Below are 16,837 nucleotides of genomic sequence, written 5' to 3'. Positions count from 1 at the left end.
TAAATATGAAATAGCCGCGCACGCGCAGCACACACTCACCGAAGCAGCCAATCAGCATGCGAATGTGTCTTTTTTAGCCATTTTTTCCGCGAAAAAACCTTCTACCAAGATGTATGCAAGTCAGCTCCAACTTTAGCTTTGTCTGGAACGTTTGAATATAGTCTAAATGGAGATGGAAATATTTGCAAAGCTTGCTGGCAAAATGGGTATCGGTTCTGCGAAATTAATTCGGTGAGCTTTTAAACTAGCAAACAACTTATTCCCTCAATTGTTGACCTAAAGCAGATGGTCATTTACCTGTAGTTATTGAGTTGCCTACGTATACTGTATAACGCTAAGGGTTAGCTCATGTCCATATAACGTTAGTGTCCATTTGTGACCCAAAACACTTTGGCACAAACATGCAGAAAATGTCTACAAATGTTTTTGTAAACAGTAACTCTATTGGAACTGGCAGTATTCTGCGTTGCATGATGGTATGCAACGCTAAATAGTTTGAGTTATCTGTAGAGCTACGTTAACGGAACCGACTACAACAGCGAAGATACCAGCCAACCATGTTTCAAGTCTAACTGAATCAAGACATTTTCATTGGGATGCCCGATTGAACAAGGGAGTATGACAATACGGCACGTTGGGTCACAACATTTAGGGTGTGTGTGTGTGTGTGTGTGTGTGTGTGTGTGTGTGTGTGTGTGTGTGTGTGTGTGTGTGTGTGTGTGTGTGTGAGCATTTTCCTTTTCAGATGTAAAGTAGCTCAGCATAATAGTCAAATCGAACAAATATAGATTATTAAGTATATTGTATACATTCAGTAATTAAGTATCATGGATTGTCAAAAGATGACCTCTTTACTTCATTAAACCTTTAACTTAAATTGTAATGGTCCTTGCCATTGATCAATTACAAGGCTTGATTGTAATTGATCAATAAAGGTGAGTAACTATGATAATCTTTAGTGCTTTTGTGACTCCAAGAAATTTGGTATACCGCTTCCTCTTGTCTTGACAGAGGGATAGTAGTACAGCGTTTTTTTTTGATTGGCTTGATTGGATTGTCATCACAGGAGTATGTCTCAGTGAATACTTTCAGTGATTACTGTATGGCAAAAAATGTTTTTTTCTGCTTCACAGAAAGGCAGAAGAATACGGCCGTTTGTCTCAGGTGAAGTGCATGGCTCTTAACAAAGTTACACCAACCAGTGAAGCAGTGATATGTCTAGATTTGGCAGCGTCCTACATGAAGATGCCTCTCGACAAAGTAAGCATTTTTCCCATTGCAATTTCACCACCGCCACTGCATCACAATGATTTTATCCTTATTGATGAAAATAAGTAATTCTACAACTGTAAAAACACCCATCCAGCATTTACTTATCTTTAATTTTCATGTTTCATCGAATGTGGTTGTCTCACTGGGCGTTTCTTAGAAGCATGCACATAATTAGGAAGGCATTGATTCTCAAATGATACTAATACTACTACTGTATACAAAAGTAAAGTGAAGAAAAAAAAAAAAGGAGAGAGACAGAGATACGAGCTGGCGCGCATTTTTATTTGTAGAATATCACTGTAACTTGTCTAACTACAAATATTTCCACGGAAATGTTGCACATTGCGAATTTCAGTGCAAAAGCTGTTAATTTTTTTTCCCCCAAACTACCATGAATGCATGCATACAGTTTATGAGGTGTAAAAAATCAATATTTGCCTGTATTTCTCTCAATAAGTGTATTTTTTAAACATTATATTTCCTTGCTGTGCATGCCTACTTTAATATGAGCTGAAGTAAATGGAGGAAAATTAATTGACTTGCCATATTGGCTGCCCCCCATAATTCTTCCTAAACCCTTGGATCCCTTATATACCTTATGGAGCAAATAACTTACTTTCTTTCTTTTCTTAAGGAATATGCCATCAAACTCTCTGGGATAACTAAGAAGCTGTACCTGAGTAACCTTAAGGCAATGGAGTGTTTGATGGGTCTGGAACGTCACCTAGGTCTTAGTGAGCTGGGTGTTCAATATGGCTGCATGGAGGCAGTTGGAGTTGCTACACAAATACTGGAAAGGTGTGGTCAGCCTTGTTTTAATTTTTTTTTCTCTGAGGTTTCATGACAAAACTATGCATGCATGATGAATATATCCAGAATAATAAGGGATATTTAGTTCATGAAATATAAATGAGCAATATCTCAGCTATACATTTCACTTAACTTCATCACCGAAAACATTGTGTCTGTCTTTGTACTGCTTGGTTTTTGATGGTAGACATCTGAATTTCCCTTCGGTCTCGTTTTTAGGTACAAAAAAAGCCTCCCTTCTGCTCAGCAACAGGACCTGGACCTGTCTAAACCTCTTTTCACCACCACAGCTCTCTACTCGGCCTGCAGGTCAGGGGATTCAGTTGGTTCCTTTTTATTTGTACCATCCAGAGGTTTGGAACCTGTTTCCCCCCCCCCCCCCGGGGGCTCCCTGGCTATAAAGATATGCATCACTGTACACGTCATTATTTTGTATATCATGTTTACAGTCATGATTATTAAAACAAAACAAAATCAGCTCAAAATGTACGTCTTGCTCGCTAGGTTACAGGGTGCAGCAGAATTGCACCTTCGGTTTTACAGAACTATGTTGATTTATTTTGTGTTATTTTTCATTTCAATCTGTTCAAAAATGTTTTTGCATATAGATGCCTAAAGATACAAGTTGACCAAAAGCTGGCAGCGTCGTCTGGTGCCAAGAAGGCTGTCTTTGGTCGTCTTTCTGTCCAATTCCAGAGTTTTGGACAGGACATCTGCAGTGAGTAGTAGTGTGAAACATTAAATGACTTGTGCGTGCGTGTTTGTAAATAATGATCCCAACCATTATCACTGTCAATTCCTAATCCCCTCATAGAACTTGCCACTACGGTTGGAGTTGATCCATTTCATGTTAATATGTACACAAGGGGGCAGTATAACCTTTAAATGCAAGGCATGTATGTTTGTCAAAATCCTTGGTGTATCACAACCAACTGAAAACTGTTTTTGATTATGCCAGATGCCTTCATTTAATGCTCATCTCTGGCCGTCCAAAACAAAATCCTCATCTGTTGCCAGCTTGACAAGTGAATGCAGAGACAGGCGACACATTGCTAACCTCTTGGAGGAGTCCACATCTTTGCATTCCCTTGGGTCAATTTAGGGCGAAAGGGCCTAGTCTGAGTTATGACGATCATGGATTTTGCTTTTGCTGACACAGAAGTATAATTTGACTCTTAGTTATTTCCGATTGACATTGTGTGCGGCGTTACCCCGGAAGAAAAAAATTCAAGAAAAGTTTACAGAAAGTTGTGTTGCTATTTGGTGTTTAAGCCCGGTCCAATCTCACTTTAAAAGGGTTATCTGGACCAGTGCAGGAGGGATCCTTCTTTTGTCGTTGTGGTTCGGTCCATTTTTTTAAGTCAAAAAAATCTGTTTAACAAAACCTTATTAAAGATCATATGTAGGATGTTAAAACAAAGTAAAATGGCTAAGAGTTTAATGATAAGAATGGAAAATAATGAATGAGGTTTATGTTACATTCCGAAATTATCTGTAGATTCAGACATTTGTCAAACCAGCACGTTGGTTTAACTTTATTTTAATCATAATTGTGTTAAAGATTTACATTATCCAAATGTAATCCTATTTTTGGCTGATGCGTTCTTCTAAGAGTAAATTGTGTGGCACTTTCACTGTGTTCTCTACAGAGGAACCTACTACGAAAATGGCACAGAAGAAAATAGCGCCGAAGAAAATGGCACAGAAAAAAGCACCAAAACGACTTGAACCAATGGAAAACCTTGAAGTGGTCGAAGGTGAGTAAAAACACTGTTCTTGTACGAATATCTTGAATGTATTCAAGTAAGTGGAATGAATAAGACAATTGTCCTAGAACTATTCTGGAGTGTGAGAATAGCCACAATAGTTGTTCTTTTTTCTTTAAGCATAAATTTGATAGAATATTTGGCTTCTAAATTTGAACTATTGCTTCAGCATTAGTTTTGATTATTTTTTAATTTACATCAGGTATTTTAAAGTTATCAAAGGTGGTATGTAATGTTGACTAACTCTCTTACAGAGGATTGTCTGCCATCATCCGTTAAGCAACAGAAGAAAGAAGATAAGGCAGAAGAGGGAAAAACTGAGATTGGACAGAACTATGAAGAGTGGAAGAGGAAAATTCTGGAAAATGCTTTGAAATCGAATGCAGAGAAATGTGATTCGTAGATGGCCTTGAAGATATCTTTCTTTCTTTTTTTTACCTTTAGAATTGTTTTATTGATTGGCCATCGTTAGGAATTGGGTTTGACAATTATAGGCATTATAGTTAACAACATGGCTTTACCGTTGTTCAATGTCAACTATTTATTGTGTCCTAATTGAATGTTTTTCCCCAATGTTTGCATTAAAGAATTCAATGACATTCTTTCCTTCAAGGAATTATGAATTTCCAAGTAAGACCGGATAGTAGGGAGGGACATATCGGTTCGGTGACTCGACCTCTTAGTGTGCTAACCCCTTTAAGGACTTCAACCTGTAGTTCTATGCTACACGTCATTCCCCCTCTTCTTGAACCAACTTGTCTTTCTCGTTTCACAGTCCTTTCCAAAAAGAAAAAAAGAATACAACCCTTTCCACCCTTACCAAGTGTATGCCCTAATAACCTAGGGCAGACTCTTGTTTAAGTGTGTTCGAGATGCATCGTATACCAACCACACTTGCAAAGTGGGAAATCTATCAGCTTTCTTGCGACAGATCACAGAGGCACGCCCTCTTTTGGTCGGTCCCACTCGTGCTGCTGAGAATCAACCGAGTTCAGGGATGATAACCGTACTACTCGACAAACAAATATTGCTGCACCCGTAATGAATGAGATTTATTTTCTTGGTATTTGTACCACGTTGGTCGTTTTTAATGTCGATTTTATAATGCTCTTACACAATTGATTACATTGCTGATTTAATCCGGTCACCGATTTATGCATTGCAGTCTTTCTGTGCGTGCAATGCAATGTAACATTTTGTTGTTTGTATTGAGCTGGTTTGCTAAAGAGGCTAATGTAGCTGACAATAACAATGACCTGCCAATTACTTTCCTTCCCCTACTCGTCATGTAACGATGCCCACAAAGACAAACGGGAACGCTATAAGTGCTACAAGCCAGGAAATAACGTCACAAGAGCAACTCCTGCGGGGGGTTCTAGATTTGCTAGATTTGGGTTCTTTCTGCAGGCTATGAACGTTCAATATTATGGTTTGATGCACTATAACGGTTATGGAGAATGAGGGAATTATTGGCAGATTAAACGTGTAGTTTTTAAATCCATAAAAATTGTTAGCCAGAAACTGAATTACGTAAACAAATCGGCCTTTCGGGTTTTTAGTAAAGTTGTAAACGTTGTTTGGCAATTTTTCATTTTATCTTCACTGTTCACAGCTGATTCAGTTTTATTCTGTCGTCCATTGACATTGTTCGATCTCTGACACGCCAGCTAGGATAAATGATTTACATATGATGCGGTAATTTGCAAAGGAGTCATGCAAAGGAGATGAGTCCTATTTGGTTATCATTTTTTAATAACGCATCTATCTAGCCAATTTTTATTGCCACCTTTCAAATGTATAGAAAATACAAGCTTACACTGTACAGTCCCAAAATTGGGATGGCAGAAAAAAGAAGCAACAGTTGTAACACCAGAGATAATTGTATATTACCTCTAGGTTCACATGTACTAACAGAAGGGAGCTGTGACCCACAAATGCTCGGTGCCCTCTCCATTGTTGTTAATAAAGCATGTGTAAATTTGGTAAAAAAAAAGTACGCTTTTTCACCATTGTTGGCTCCTTTATAGTACTTGATATGAGAAGGAATAAGTATAAGTAATTCTATCCATTACATTTTACATTTAGGGCATTTAGCAGACGCTTTTGTCCAAAGCGACTTACAATAAGTACATTTGTCATTAGAAGTGAAACAATATATCGCTGTCGGTACAGTAAATAGGTTCATAGAACCAAGTGCAAGTACTAACAATCGCTAGGCTAACCCATTCCCTGTGTACATCAGTGATAGCAACCCACTCCCCGTGTACAGCTAACCCATTATATTGTATTTTTTAGTATTGGAGGAGGGCTGGAGGAGGAAAGACACTGCAACATCCCCAACAGAGGGATTCAGAGTTAGAAATCCTAGACCTAGCTACATTGTATAAGCTGCTGTCAGACATACGTACATGTCCTGATGTTCTACTGATGGGGACAACATATCCTGGCATTTGTACCCTGAAATTCTCCTGAAAAAATACCACCCCTGAGGTAGTATTTTCCAGAGGAAATGCAAATTACTTTGTGTGAATGAGATGTAGAAAGTCTGTATTTCTCACACCACGTGAGTGGACGTGTTGATGACACTTCGGTCTTCATTTGCATCTCATTGAGTGGCACTCTAAATGATATTCAGCCTGTTGCCTTTTGTTCGCTGAATGGTTAAAAGAATATATATCACAGCTGCAAGCGTATATAGAAAATGTTTTTTTGATTTTTATTATTTACAACAGTTGGCTGAACATCATAGGTCCCGGCCTTCCAATTCCTGTTTTCTCAGTTAAACAAAGAAATCAACATTTTTCTCAGTGTTTGTTATAAAAATTCTCGAGAACATTGGCCCAGAACATTTCGCTGCTTGGTCTCTCAAATCTCCAGATACTTCCGTACTGTCCATGCAGGTTAAACAGCAAAAATGCTCTCTTTCTCCGGTAACAAGGTCGTTCCCTCCGCCTTTTTTCTATTTGTCTCTAACTCGTGCGCCAATCTTTCACCGATCTTTCGGATGCTGTGGATGCAACGGAATATATGATGCATCTTTGCAGCAACATTTAAGAAGATGGCCATGAGTTCTGCACGTTCTACCTCCATGCTGTCTGTGGTCAAACCAAAACAAACTACAGTGACAGAGGCCGCACTTATCCCGCCTCTTGCAAACTTTAGACCCTCAAACCCCGCCCACTGCAAGCCCAGCCCCCCTTATTCTACATGATCAGTGTGTATGATCATGGCTAGCTGCTTATTAATAGGAATAAGGAAAAGAGAACCAGATCAATAGTTATTTCATTTCTAAAGATCGAATGTGGAATCTACCTGAATTATCTCAATTATCAACCACATTGAGTGTGTGAGCAGACGGAAGTGTATCCTCTTAAAGTGTGTGTGTTAATCTTCGTAATTATGAACTCAAAATTCAAACCCCATTTTAATGCTGGATCTGAAAATTGCATTACCACTGAGAATACATCAGCCATGTTAGCTTTTGCAAACAAAAACGTGACAGTCACGTGACGTGGACGCAGTCTTGTAGAAAAGAATGGGCCAAAAAAACTGCCATCTCACATTTTTAGAGCAGTTATTGTAAAACAACTACCGGTAAGTTTTTGGCTGTTGACCAAAATATGCTACATTTTGGTGTGAGGCTGGCTTGTTAGACCATTTTGCTAAATACATGGTTCTCATCCATCACCATCGTCAGGAAGTTAGTCTAAAATGTTGTTACACAAAGTATAGAATATTTACACAAAGTATAAAATATTTGTAAAAAAATTGTGCTTTAAAAGACTTTACAACTTTAAAGCATAAAATGTGTGTAATGTTTCAATGGTTTTATTGTATTTTAATGCGTCTATTTTAGTACGTTTACTCTAGTTAATTTGGTTGAAGAGAATGTGCCTCACAGAACAGTGCTTGGGTAAAGTAGGAAAACTAGATGTTTTTGAGTTATGGTAAAAGATATTTTACCATAAGCCAGTATTTTCTGAATGACAGCACCCACCAACACAGTGTTGGGCTGTGGGGTGTGTGTACTTTCTTCTGAGCTGCTTGCCAGGCCCTACTTTACAGGTTAAAAGTAGATGAAGATGTAGTTTACATTTACATTTACGTGTCCCAGATTACGAATGAATAGATTAAATGACGTGATGTGACAGTGTCACATATTTCCGTGAGACTGGGTTGGATCACCAGCATTATCCCATTGAGCCACTGACATTCCTGAACTGAATGAAGCCTCATTCACATGGTGAAAATGTCGATTGATAAGCACACAACATCAAGAAAACTCCAAGCACACATTTCACAAGAGAATAAAGGGGAGTACAGATCTGAAATTCGCACTGTTAATGGTATCCACCTAATGATAGCCGTATAGTTATACAATAACAAAATGGTCATATAGGCAAAAATGGGTTGAGAATGTGGACGTTTGGCTTTTCTATGAATTTGTGGGGAAAGTAAACATTCTTAGATCAGAAGAGGGTGAAAAAGATGCATCTGATTTTAGAGATTAATATGATGAAGAATTTTGAGTCCAGGTCAATCTAGCATGGAGTAATAAGTCTAGTTCAGACTTTTTTTAAATAGCGCCACCTTTGGGTGCAATACCACAATTTGGTTTATGGGTAGTGGGGGGTATTGGTATCCACATAATAATAGTTGTATGATTTTTTCTACAATAACAAAATGGTCATATAAGAAAAATGGGCTAACTGCTCCAACTTCATTGGCCAATATTTCTCAAATGGAACTGAATAAAACAAATTCTGTGGCTGATTTTTGTGAGGCTTGGTCTAAAGATTTTATGTGGCGATTTTTGTGAATTTTTTATCATTTTTGTAGCCTGTCAATCTTTTTGTTTAGCTTTAATATGAAATTATAATAAACATTTTTAGGGTATATGGTTTAATAGATGTATCTGATTCTAGAGATTAATATTCTGTAAGAATTTTGAGTCCAGGTCAATCTGGTGGGGAGAAATAAACCTAATTCATGATCTTTTACAATAGCACCATCTTTGGGTGCAGTTCTACAAATTTGGGTTTATGGGCAGTGGGGGTTATTGGCATCCATACCTGAAAATTGCAAGGGTTTTTGACTTACGGAATAAGCTTTTACAGAATTTGACGGGGAAAAAAAAACATTGCAGAAACAATAGGGGACCAAGCAGCTTTGCTGCTCGGACCCCTAATACAACGCTTGAGGTGGCATTTTGAAAAGAGAAAACGTATATTTTATTGGTACATAAAGATAATTATGAGCTTTTTTTATTGATATCCAGACATTTTTTGCGGAACACATTCCTGTTCCCATCTTGTATTGGAGTGAACAGAGATATCTACTTCTAGGCGCCTTGAATCGAGGGAACCGTCCACAGCCCGGTAAAACAACTGCAATACTTACGGCGTCTTACGACGGCGTCTAGAACGTCTGCCCTGGCGGCCAACTTGCCACTGTCTGCTGCTCACCCATAACATTGTGTTGGTAGTGGTACATGTACTTTTTAAATAACCATAACTTGCTCAATTTAAACCGATTTACCAACGGTTTGGTTTCTTACAAACGTTATTAACGTGGTTATAATCGTGTACCTATTTTAGAATATTATTCTATTTTTTTAGTACCTAACATAATTATTCATAAGTATGCAGTGTCATAACTACACCTCTGATGTTTATAACAAACTACACCGTTTGGAAATTGGTTAAAAATTAAGCAAAATATGGTTATTTAAAAAGTACATGTACCACACTACCAACACAATTATGGGTGAGCAACTGACCGTGGCAAGATGGCCGCCAGTGCGGACGTTCGAGTCCATTGGCCAGCAGAGCGGACGAGACATTCATATATGTATATTCGTTCTATATCTATGCATCTATGCTCCCGCCAGGATCCACGGCAGACACCGTAATATTAAGTCTTTGAAACTGCCAGCAAGGTAATCTTCTAAACTGGTGGTAAAACGGATACAATGATGATCAGATAAATTGAAGGGGTCAATGGCTGTAATTCTTACATCAATACCCCTAGTAAAAACTAAATCCAGTGTGTTTCCTTGCTTGTGGGTGGGATGTTTCACATGCTGAACAAATTTGTAATCTTTAAAAAGCTTCCGGAAAGATTTACAAGGATCCTTGTGGATATGGAAATTAAAATCCCCAACTATAATGATTTTATCATGTTCTAGAGCGATAATGGACAACATTTCTCCAAACTCAGAATAGAAGTCTAATTTAGAACCACGTGGCGGCCGATACACAGTCACAATGAGCAGGTTTTCAGGCTGTTTGATCAATTGGAAGTATTCAAACGATGAAAAAAACTCATGTGGTGGATATGATACTGAATATTTCTTATGATAAATAACGGCAATCCCACCCCCTTTTTGGTTGTTGGGTCTATTGACCGATTGAGCGGTGAAACCTTCAGGGCAAGAATTAAGCAAATTAATGGGAGTGTAGGATTTAAACCAGGTTTCAGTTAAAAACATAAAGCCAAGACGGTTATCCGCAATACATTTTCTCAAAGGAAACACCTTTTCCTTAGAGAGTGATCTAATATTCAAAAGTCCATAGTGGATAGACTGTAGTGCGTTCTTGGCCACTTTCATCTCCCTGTGCTGCTTGTCTTCTACTTTGTCTTGGTCTGCTTCCTGCAAAATCCTCTTCCTTGCTCAGGCGACCCTTGTTGTTGGTGATGATGATCTGCTTGGTCATGGCACTCTTGCCTTCAAACGTCTTGGTGGTTCTCAGGATAGCTGTATGGGAGCTTAGAGTTAAAAGTAAAATTTAGTTATGTTTTCATAATAGCAAAACTTATTAAGAAATTCAAATAATGTTGACGGTTCCAATAGAAACAACATTTCAATAATAATGTCATCTGGAAATAAGTATTTTGAAATCTATAGGACCATCTTATACGATATACATATATTTAATATATGAAGTACTAATATACATTGTGTGTGTACGCCTTCCATGGAAACGGTCATGATTGACTTTATTGACTGACTTCTTAATGATTCTTGATGATTTATGACGTACTTGACATGTTTTATTAAATCACATTTTGAGTAATTTTTAGAAGAAACGGTATTGAAGAATAGTACAAATTAATTTTCTGGAAGAAAGTCCTCATGTGACTTATCAATGTCCTTGTCCGGACATTCTCAACTACTGTATCAGACACGTCACATGTTTCATCTCTTTCATGTCCGTGTGTGCTGTTAATTATCCACTGCCGTAATAATTACCTCTTCATGTCCATTTTACTTCCCTCTTATTTGTTGGCACTGACACTCTGTGTCTGTTCAAACCTGTGGACTATATGCTTTGTGTATCTCTATACACTTTGAATCTTTCTGAGTAATACCTCCAATATTCTAAATTAAATGATTAGTGAATGTTATCAAAATGGCATTGCTCTTCCAGTCTCAAGTGAATGAATAAACTATGAAAATAGGCTTGTTTAACAAAACATGGAATATCGAAAAGGGTTTACTTACATTTGTTTTTCTTGTTAGTCCTGTCGATTGCTTCGGACTTACTAATGTTTCCTTTTTTCTTTATCTTTTAAAATTTGCATGGTCAACCGACAGCCCGGTTGGTTCTTTTATCTTAGTCGTTCTGGGACATCCTAATTTGCAGCCACATTATGGTGACGTAGGCCATAAGGCGTAGCCGTCTTTTAATGACGTGTGATAAGTTTCTCCCGTGTGAGAAACTAAATCCATATCTTGCAGTTATTATTTCTTGTTTAAAGTTGGCATGCATATTTCAATAATGAGTAATTTGGCTTCACAGACTAATCTGGCCGAGACATAACCAGATTAACCTTAATCAAAACAAAGGGTAAAAAAACAAGAGCATCAGAGAGAAAGGATGATAAACCAGCAGAACAGGTTCACCACATCACCTGACGATCACAAGAGAGCGAGATCGTCATTCAAAAAACACTCATGGAATGGTGAAACACCGCACCAGAAGCGCATTTTACCACTTTAATCATTTTGGTAACCTGTTAAACGTTTGAATGGAAACCAACACTTTAAACTGTGATATCAGAGGAATGACAGGAAACAGAGGTTAAATTCTACAACAGTACATCGAAATAATATCATAATGTCATCCTTTAATGAAACCCTTTTTATAAAAAACATAACACCAGAAAACAGACAATGGAGGAGTGGTGGTAGTCCAAAAACACCATCACATTTTTCACTTATAACCCTAAATCTCAAGGTTAATGAATTAACACACATGAATACATGCACCCACACGGATACACACAAACAATAATAACAATCATCTTTTAGCCACCACCTACTGCCACCCTGCAACTTCCCCCTCATCAAGAACAGCACCAATCACTCTGGCAGAGTACTCAAAACATCCTTGACGAAACAAAGCTGGTCGTCATCGACAACGACGAACCCACCTACCTCGACAGCGCCTACTCCACTGAAATCCTGAACCTCATGCTCTGTACCCAGGCCTCTGCAGCAAAATATGCACTTTTTCTGTAGGCCAAGTTTGGATACTTTTCCTTTCTGTCTAAATTCCCAAATTGTCCATGAGCTCTGGACTTAAGCTCAATACAGGGGCGTAGCTATGTGTGGTGCTTCAATGCACCGGGGTCCACGAGGCCCCAGGAGCCCCTAGAGAAAAAGTTACAATAAATCAATAAATAATAATTAAAGAAAATATTAGTGTGATGAGTTGCTCCTGTGTGAGCAACTAAATTGATATTCTGGAGTTATTCATTTGTTGTTTAAAGTTGGCATGCATATTTCGATAATGGGTGATTTGGCGTGATGGTTCAATCTTGCCGAGACATAATCAGAATAACCTGAATCAAAACAAAGGGTAAAAAAAACAAGAGCATCAGAGAGAAAGGATGACAAACCAGCAGAACAGGTTCACCACATCACATGGCCGCTGTGCCCATTGTGTCCATTGGCTATGTTTGTTTTTTGATCAGGCCATTAGTGCTGTTAGGGAAATATGGTTGTGTGTTCAGCTGAATAGATTATTGTGTTCTGTTTCTGATCGTGTTCTGTTTCTGATCGGGATGCAAATAGTCACTGTCTGTGGTTCTAATAATGATTGTGCGTGTGTCCTTTCCCTCTCTGCTCGGATTTTAATGTGCTGTGTGATGTAGGGATGCTAAGTCACTGTCCATGGTTTCGTCTTTGGGTCCTCGGCTGTCGGCCTAGGCCCTATGGGGAGCGGATACATGTTCATTGTGCGTTGGGGATGGATGGGAGCGAATGGCGGGGGCCCAGCGCAAGACTTGAACCGGGGCCCAGCTTAACTAAGCTAAGCCACTGGCTCAATATCACCTTGTACCATCAAAATCTCATCCTTCACTGCAGACTTGTTTGAGTGAAACAGTGCAAAATTTCTATAGCACTTAAATGTAGCAATTGGCTCAACAAAAGAAAAGTCCTGAACTGTTTGTCAAAGTATGGCAGATAATTTTCTTATTTTTTATTTATATGGAATGTCACACAATCTACCCGTACTACCTTTGCGATCTATCGACGATTGCGATTGACTCGTTGGGCAACCCTACCCTAGCTGATAGGAATGACAACATGGTTTGAAGTCAAGGTTTCTAACTTGTTGTCCTGAAATTGAAATTGTCCTGCGAGGGAGATGCAGTCGCTGCAGTTATTATGAGTAATTTCTGTGTGAAGTAAAGTTTATCGGACCTTTGGGCCCCCTTGGTGGCCTGGGGCCTCAAGCAGTTGGCTGCCTTGCTTGCTGTTCACAAGCTACGCGTGTCTGACTACCCTCCTGCCGAAAAATAAGTGAATTGGCATCAAATTTGCTGCAAACGTTTGACCCCTACTTCAATATTAGCCAAATATTTTTTGCAGTTTGCTGTATTCCATAACGGATATAAGATTCTTTAAGGTTATTCTCCATGTGTCCCCAATTTTTAAAAAAAAATGCAGCAGGCCACCAACAGGAATCCTAAACCTGCGTGGTTCAATGGAGGATTTTGTTTATTAGTTGACAGGATATGGAAATGTTATTAAGCTCTGCGATCCTATCCCTTAAGAACGTAGTTCATTCGGAGTTTCACTTATAGTTTAATATTTTTAAGTCCGCCTTGAGACTCTTCAACTGCCTAACCGTGTCATTACCGTGTCATCCACCAATCTTTATTTTTCCCTAAAAGTGTTGTTTGTTATAAGAGAGCAGAATCGGCCCCATAAATACATGTTTTCCAGATTATAATAAAAGTGTTGCACCGGATCATCACAAGATGGCGCCAAGGGGTTCTTTAATGGTAAGTTAGATAATGTTTATGTGCTTCTTTGGAACATCAGGACCGAATAATCAGAAACGATGCAAAGAAACAAGGAGAAAAAGGGGAGGAAACACCGCACAATACTATGAGGGAAGTGTCTTTTTAAACGGTGTCTTTTGTCTCCATGACTTCAAATCATAGGGTTCATGAGTCAAGTTAAGAGCGAACCTGGGACATTTCTCAGATAAAGTTTTTGTTCTGTCATCCCCAAACCCCACAAGTTCAATGACGAATGTTACTAAAGAGTTTAAACATGTGTGCTAAAGTTTTTGATCAACAATATCATTATTTTCAAGGGCTGTAATGCAGGATCAGAATGTTTTTTTTATTTTTAAATCATTCATTTTTTTCTGATAAACGATCAATAATAATTCAGTTAAAAAAAAGTTGGATCTGGGGCTGCTTCGTACATCCCTCGTGCTGTTGATCATGGTGTGTGATTGACGTGAATTTAAGGATGCTCGATCGCTATCTGTATTTTGCTAAAAGTAACGCAAAAGTAAGTAGCCTAATATTGTGACTTTACTCATGTATTTAAGGTGGAAGTATTAAGTAATATGACATTTATTACACTTTGAAAGTAACTTGGCTAACACTGCCGATCATGTTTGCATAGCCTTGTTATATATCCAATATCCTCCTAGAGCTCTAATTGAACTGCTTGCGTAGCCGGACAATGGAGTATTATTCCACTTAGCTGTTTTCGTCACTTCCTGATTGAGACGCTGCGCACCAGCGTTGCATTTGACGAGTGTGCGCGTGTGTGTGCGTGTGTGTGTGTGTGTGAGTGTGTGTGCATGTGTGTGCGTGTATATATGGTGTGTGCTGCATGAGTCACCCTGCAGGCCTCTGATTGGCTGGTAGTGCAGGGAGGAGGAGGGGACGGGTGGCTCCATTTACACATTAGAGAGCGAGAGAGAAAGAGAGAAAGAATCTCATTCATAAAGAGAAAAATTCATTCATGAAAGCTGCCCTGCCTCACAGAGAGCGAGAGAGATAGTGAGTTGGTGAGGAGTTTATTGGAGAGTCTATCAGAGAGGTGACGAGTAAGAGAGTTTGTAGATCATTGTGATGGAACTCCTCTCTGCGAGGAGTACACTGGACCAGGACAGCTTTTAGACCAAGCCGACTCTCACAACTACCAAACAGGTGAGTACCAAGTGTGTACAGTAATGCTTGAGTATGGGCATATTTTATGTTCATAGAAGGGGTTGTGGGACAGCAGACAAACTTCCCCTATGTTTTTCTCAGGTTTCTCAATGATGAACTGCCATTTCTAATCAGCACAAACGATATTTTCACACATGTGCAGCTGTTTGTTGTATGATTGCCTGCAAGGATCTGTAATATCCTTGGAGGGTCATCATGTCAGAGTACCATCATATGTACGACCAAACATCACTACACATCATGCACACACACTAACAAGGAGGTCATCCACCGCTGTCTGAGGTCTGACTCCCATGCTGTCTGCTGCTCTCTTCCCCAGGCATGCTGCAGCGCACCAAGTACAGCCGCCTTCGCAACGATTCCCTCAGCTCCCTGGACGACCGACTCCAGGACACCAAGGGAGACCCGCAGGCCCTGGCCGCACCGCTCGCCCCGCTACACGCCCAGGACGCCCATGCCCGGGCCCCCAACGGAGAGAGCAGCACCCTGAGGGGCTTCATCCCCCGCATGGCCGGCATCTCGCTGCTGGGTGGCCTGGGGGCGCTGACCCACAAAAGCGGGCACAGAAACATAGACAGACGTGCGGATGAGCGACCCGTCTCGGACGCGGACTGGACGTCGGGCCAAGCGTCCCGTTGCCACGCCGGAGGCACCAAGGGGCCCATCGCTCTGCAGGGGTGTCCCCTACACCCGCTGCAAGGTGGTTTGTGCCGTTTGAAGATAGTCCCCCCGGAAGAGGAGGGCCCTGAGAACAGCGTGGTCCATCATCATCATGTGGAGGTACATGAGCTCATACATATTCATCATGCTGTTGTTGTAGACATAATATCCACATCCCCTGGGGAAAACATGATCCTGAAGAACCTGGATAGGAAAGTTGCTTGATTTGCATTTTTGTTCTAAACAATTCCCTGATTATGCTATTACAAACTGCCTGACATTGTGTTTCAGGTATTAGTGATGAAGTGCTACTTTCATGTACTTTTGACCCTGTCAAAATCCAACATTAGTCACTTTCACATCTTATGCTTGCTCTACATGCACTAGGTATGCATGATTATGGTATGATAATGATAGTTGCGATTATTTGACCCGATATTTTAATTGCAATTATTCATCGCATTTAACAGATTATCGATTCAACTCATACTCTGTGGCTCCTACTGAATATTAAAATACAATAATAACAATAAAGCAATTGCTGAGATATAATGGTTTGTATTTTGATTCTAATGTTACTTGCAAACAAAATCTTAATTATCTATCCTTTAAAAATTGAACACATTAACACATTCCAACCTTTAAAGCTAATGTAGTTGCAGCGGCCAAAATCAAGATTTCGATATGTATGCAATTAATTAGTTGGACACACAAGCACACATGCATGCACACACACACACACACACACACACACACACACACACACACACACACACACACACACACACACACACACACACACACACAGACACACACACACACACACAATCAAAGGCACTGCT

The 16,837-nt window shown here is 39.5% G+C and overlaps 2 protein-coding genes across 2 annotated transcripts in view; both read left to right on the top strand.

Moving 5' to 3' along the window:
• Positions 1-34: 34 nt before the first annotated feature.
• orc6 (origin recognition complex, subunit 6) lies at positions 35-5,801 on the top strand. Its single transcript, XM_056607522.1, has 7 exons — positions 35-231; positions 1,134-1,260; positions 1,907-2,070; positions 2,302-2,391; positions 2,691-2,800; positions 3,732-3,839; positions 4,103-5,801. Exons 1-7 carry the CDS (start codon positions 167-169, stop codon positions 4,249-4,251), a joined length of 813 nt encoding a protein of 270 aa, XP_056463497.1. The 5' UTR covers positions 35-166; the 3' UTR covers positions 4,252-5,801.
• Positions 5,802-15,097: 9,296 nt separating this feature from the next.
• LOC130403661 (SHC-transforming protein 1-like) overlaps positions 15,098-16,837 on the top strand; it is an 8,534-nt gene continuing 6,794 nt past the window's right edge. The window contains exons 1-2 of the mRNA XM_056608079.1: positions 15,098-15,314; positions 15,655-16,115. Of these exons, the coding sequence (XP_056464054.1) occupies positions 15,657-16,115 (459 nt within the window). The 5' untranslated portion in view covers positions 15,098-15,314; positions 15,655-15,656. The remainder of the gene's footprint in view (positions 15,315-15,654; positions 16,116-16,837) is intronic.

This window comes from Gadus chalcogrammus, chromosome 14 (assembly GCF_026213295.1).
Source record: "Gadus chalcogrammus isolate NIFS_2021 chromosome 14, NIFS_Gcha_1.0, whole genome shotgun sequence".
Lineage (NCBI taxonomy): Eukaryota > Metazoa > Chordata > Actinopteri > Gadiformes > Gadidae > Gadus > Gadus chalcogrammus.
Note: the sequence above shows the minus strand (reverse complement) of the source record. Positions and strands in the feature narration are given on the sequence as shown.

Excerpts from the sequence above, each read along its gene's own strand:
- orc6 (XM_056607522.1), top strand. The coding sequence starts at position 167 with ATGGAGATGGAAATATTTGCAAAGCTTGCTGGCAAAATGGGTATCGGT. Across the intron at positions 1,261-1,906 it reads TGAAGATGCCTCTCGACAAA|GAATATGCCATCAAACTCTC; the intron begins GTAAGCATTTTT and ends TCTTTTCTTAAG. Across the intron at positions 2,801-3,731 it reads TTTTGGACAGGACATCTGCA|AGGAACCTACTACGAAAATG; the intron begins GTGAGTAGTAGT and ends TGTTCTCTACAG.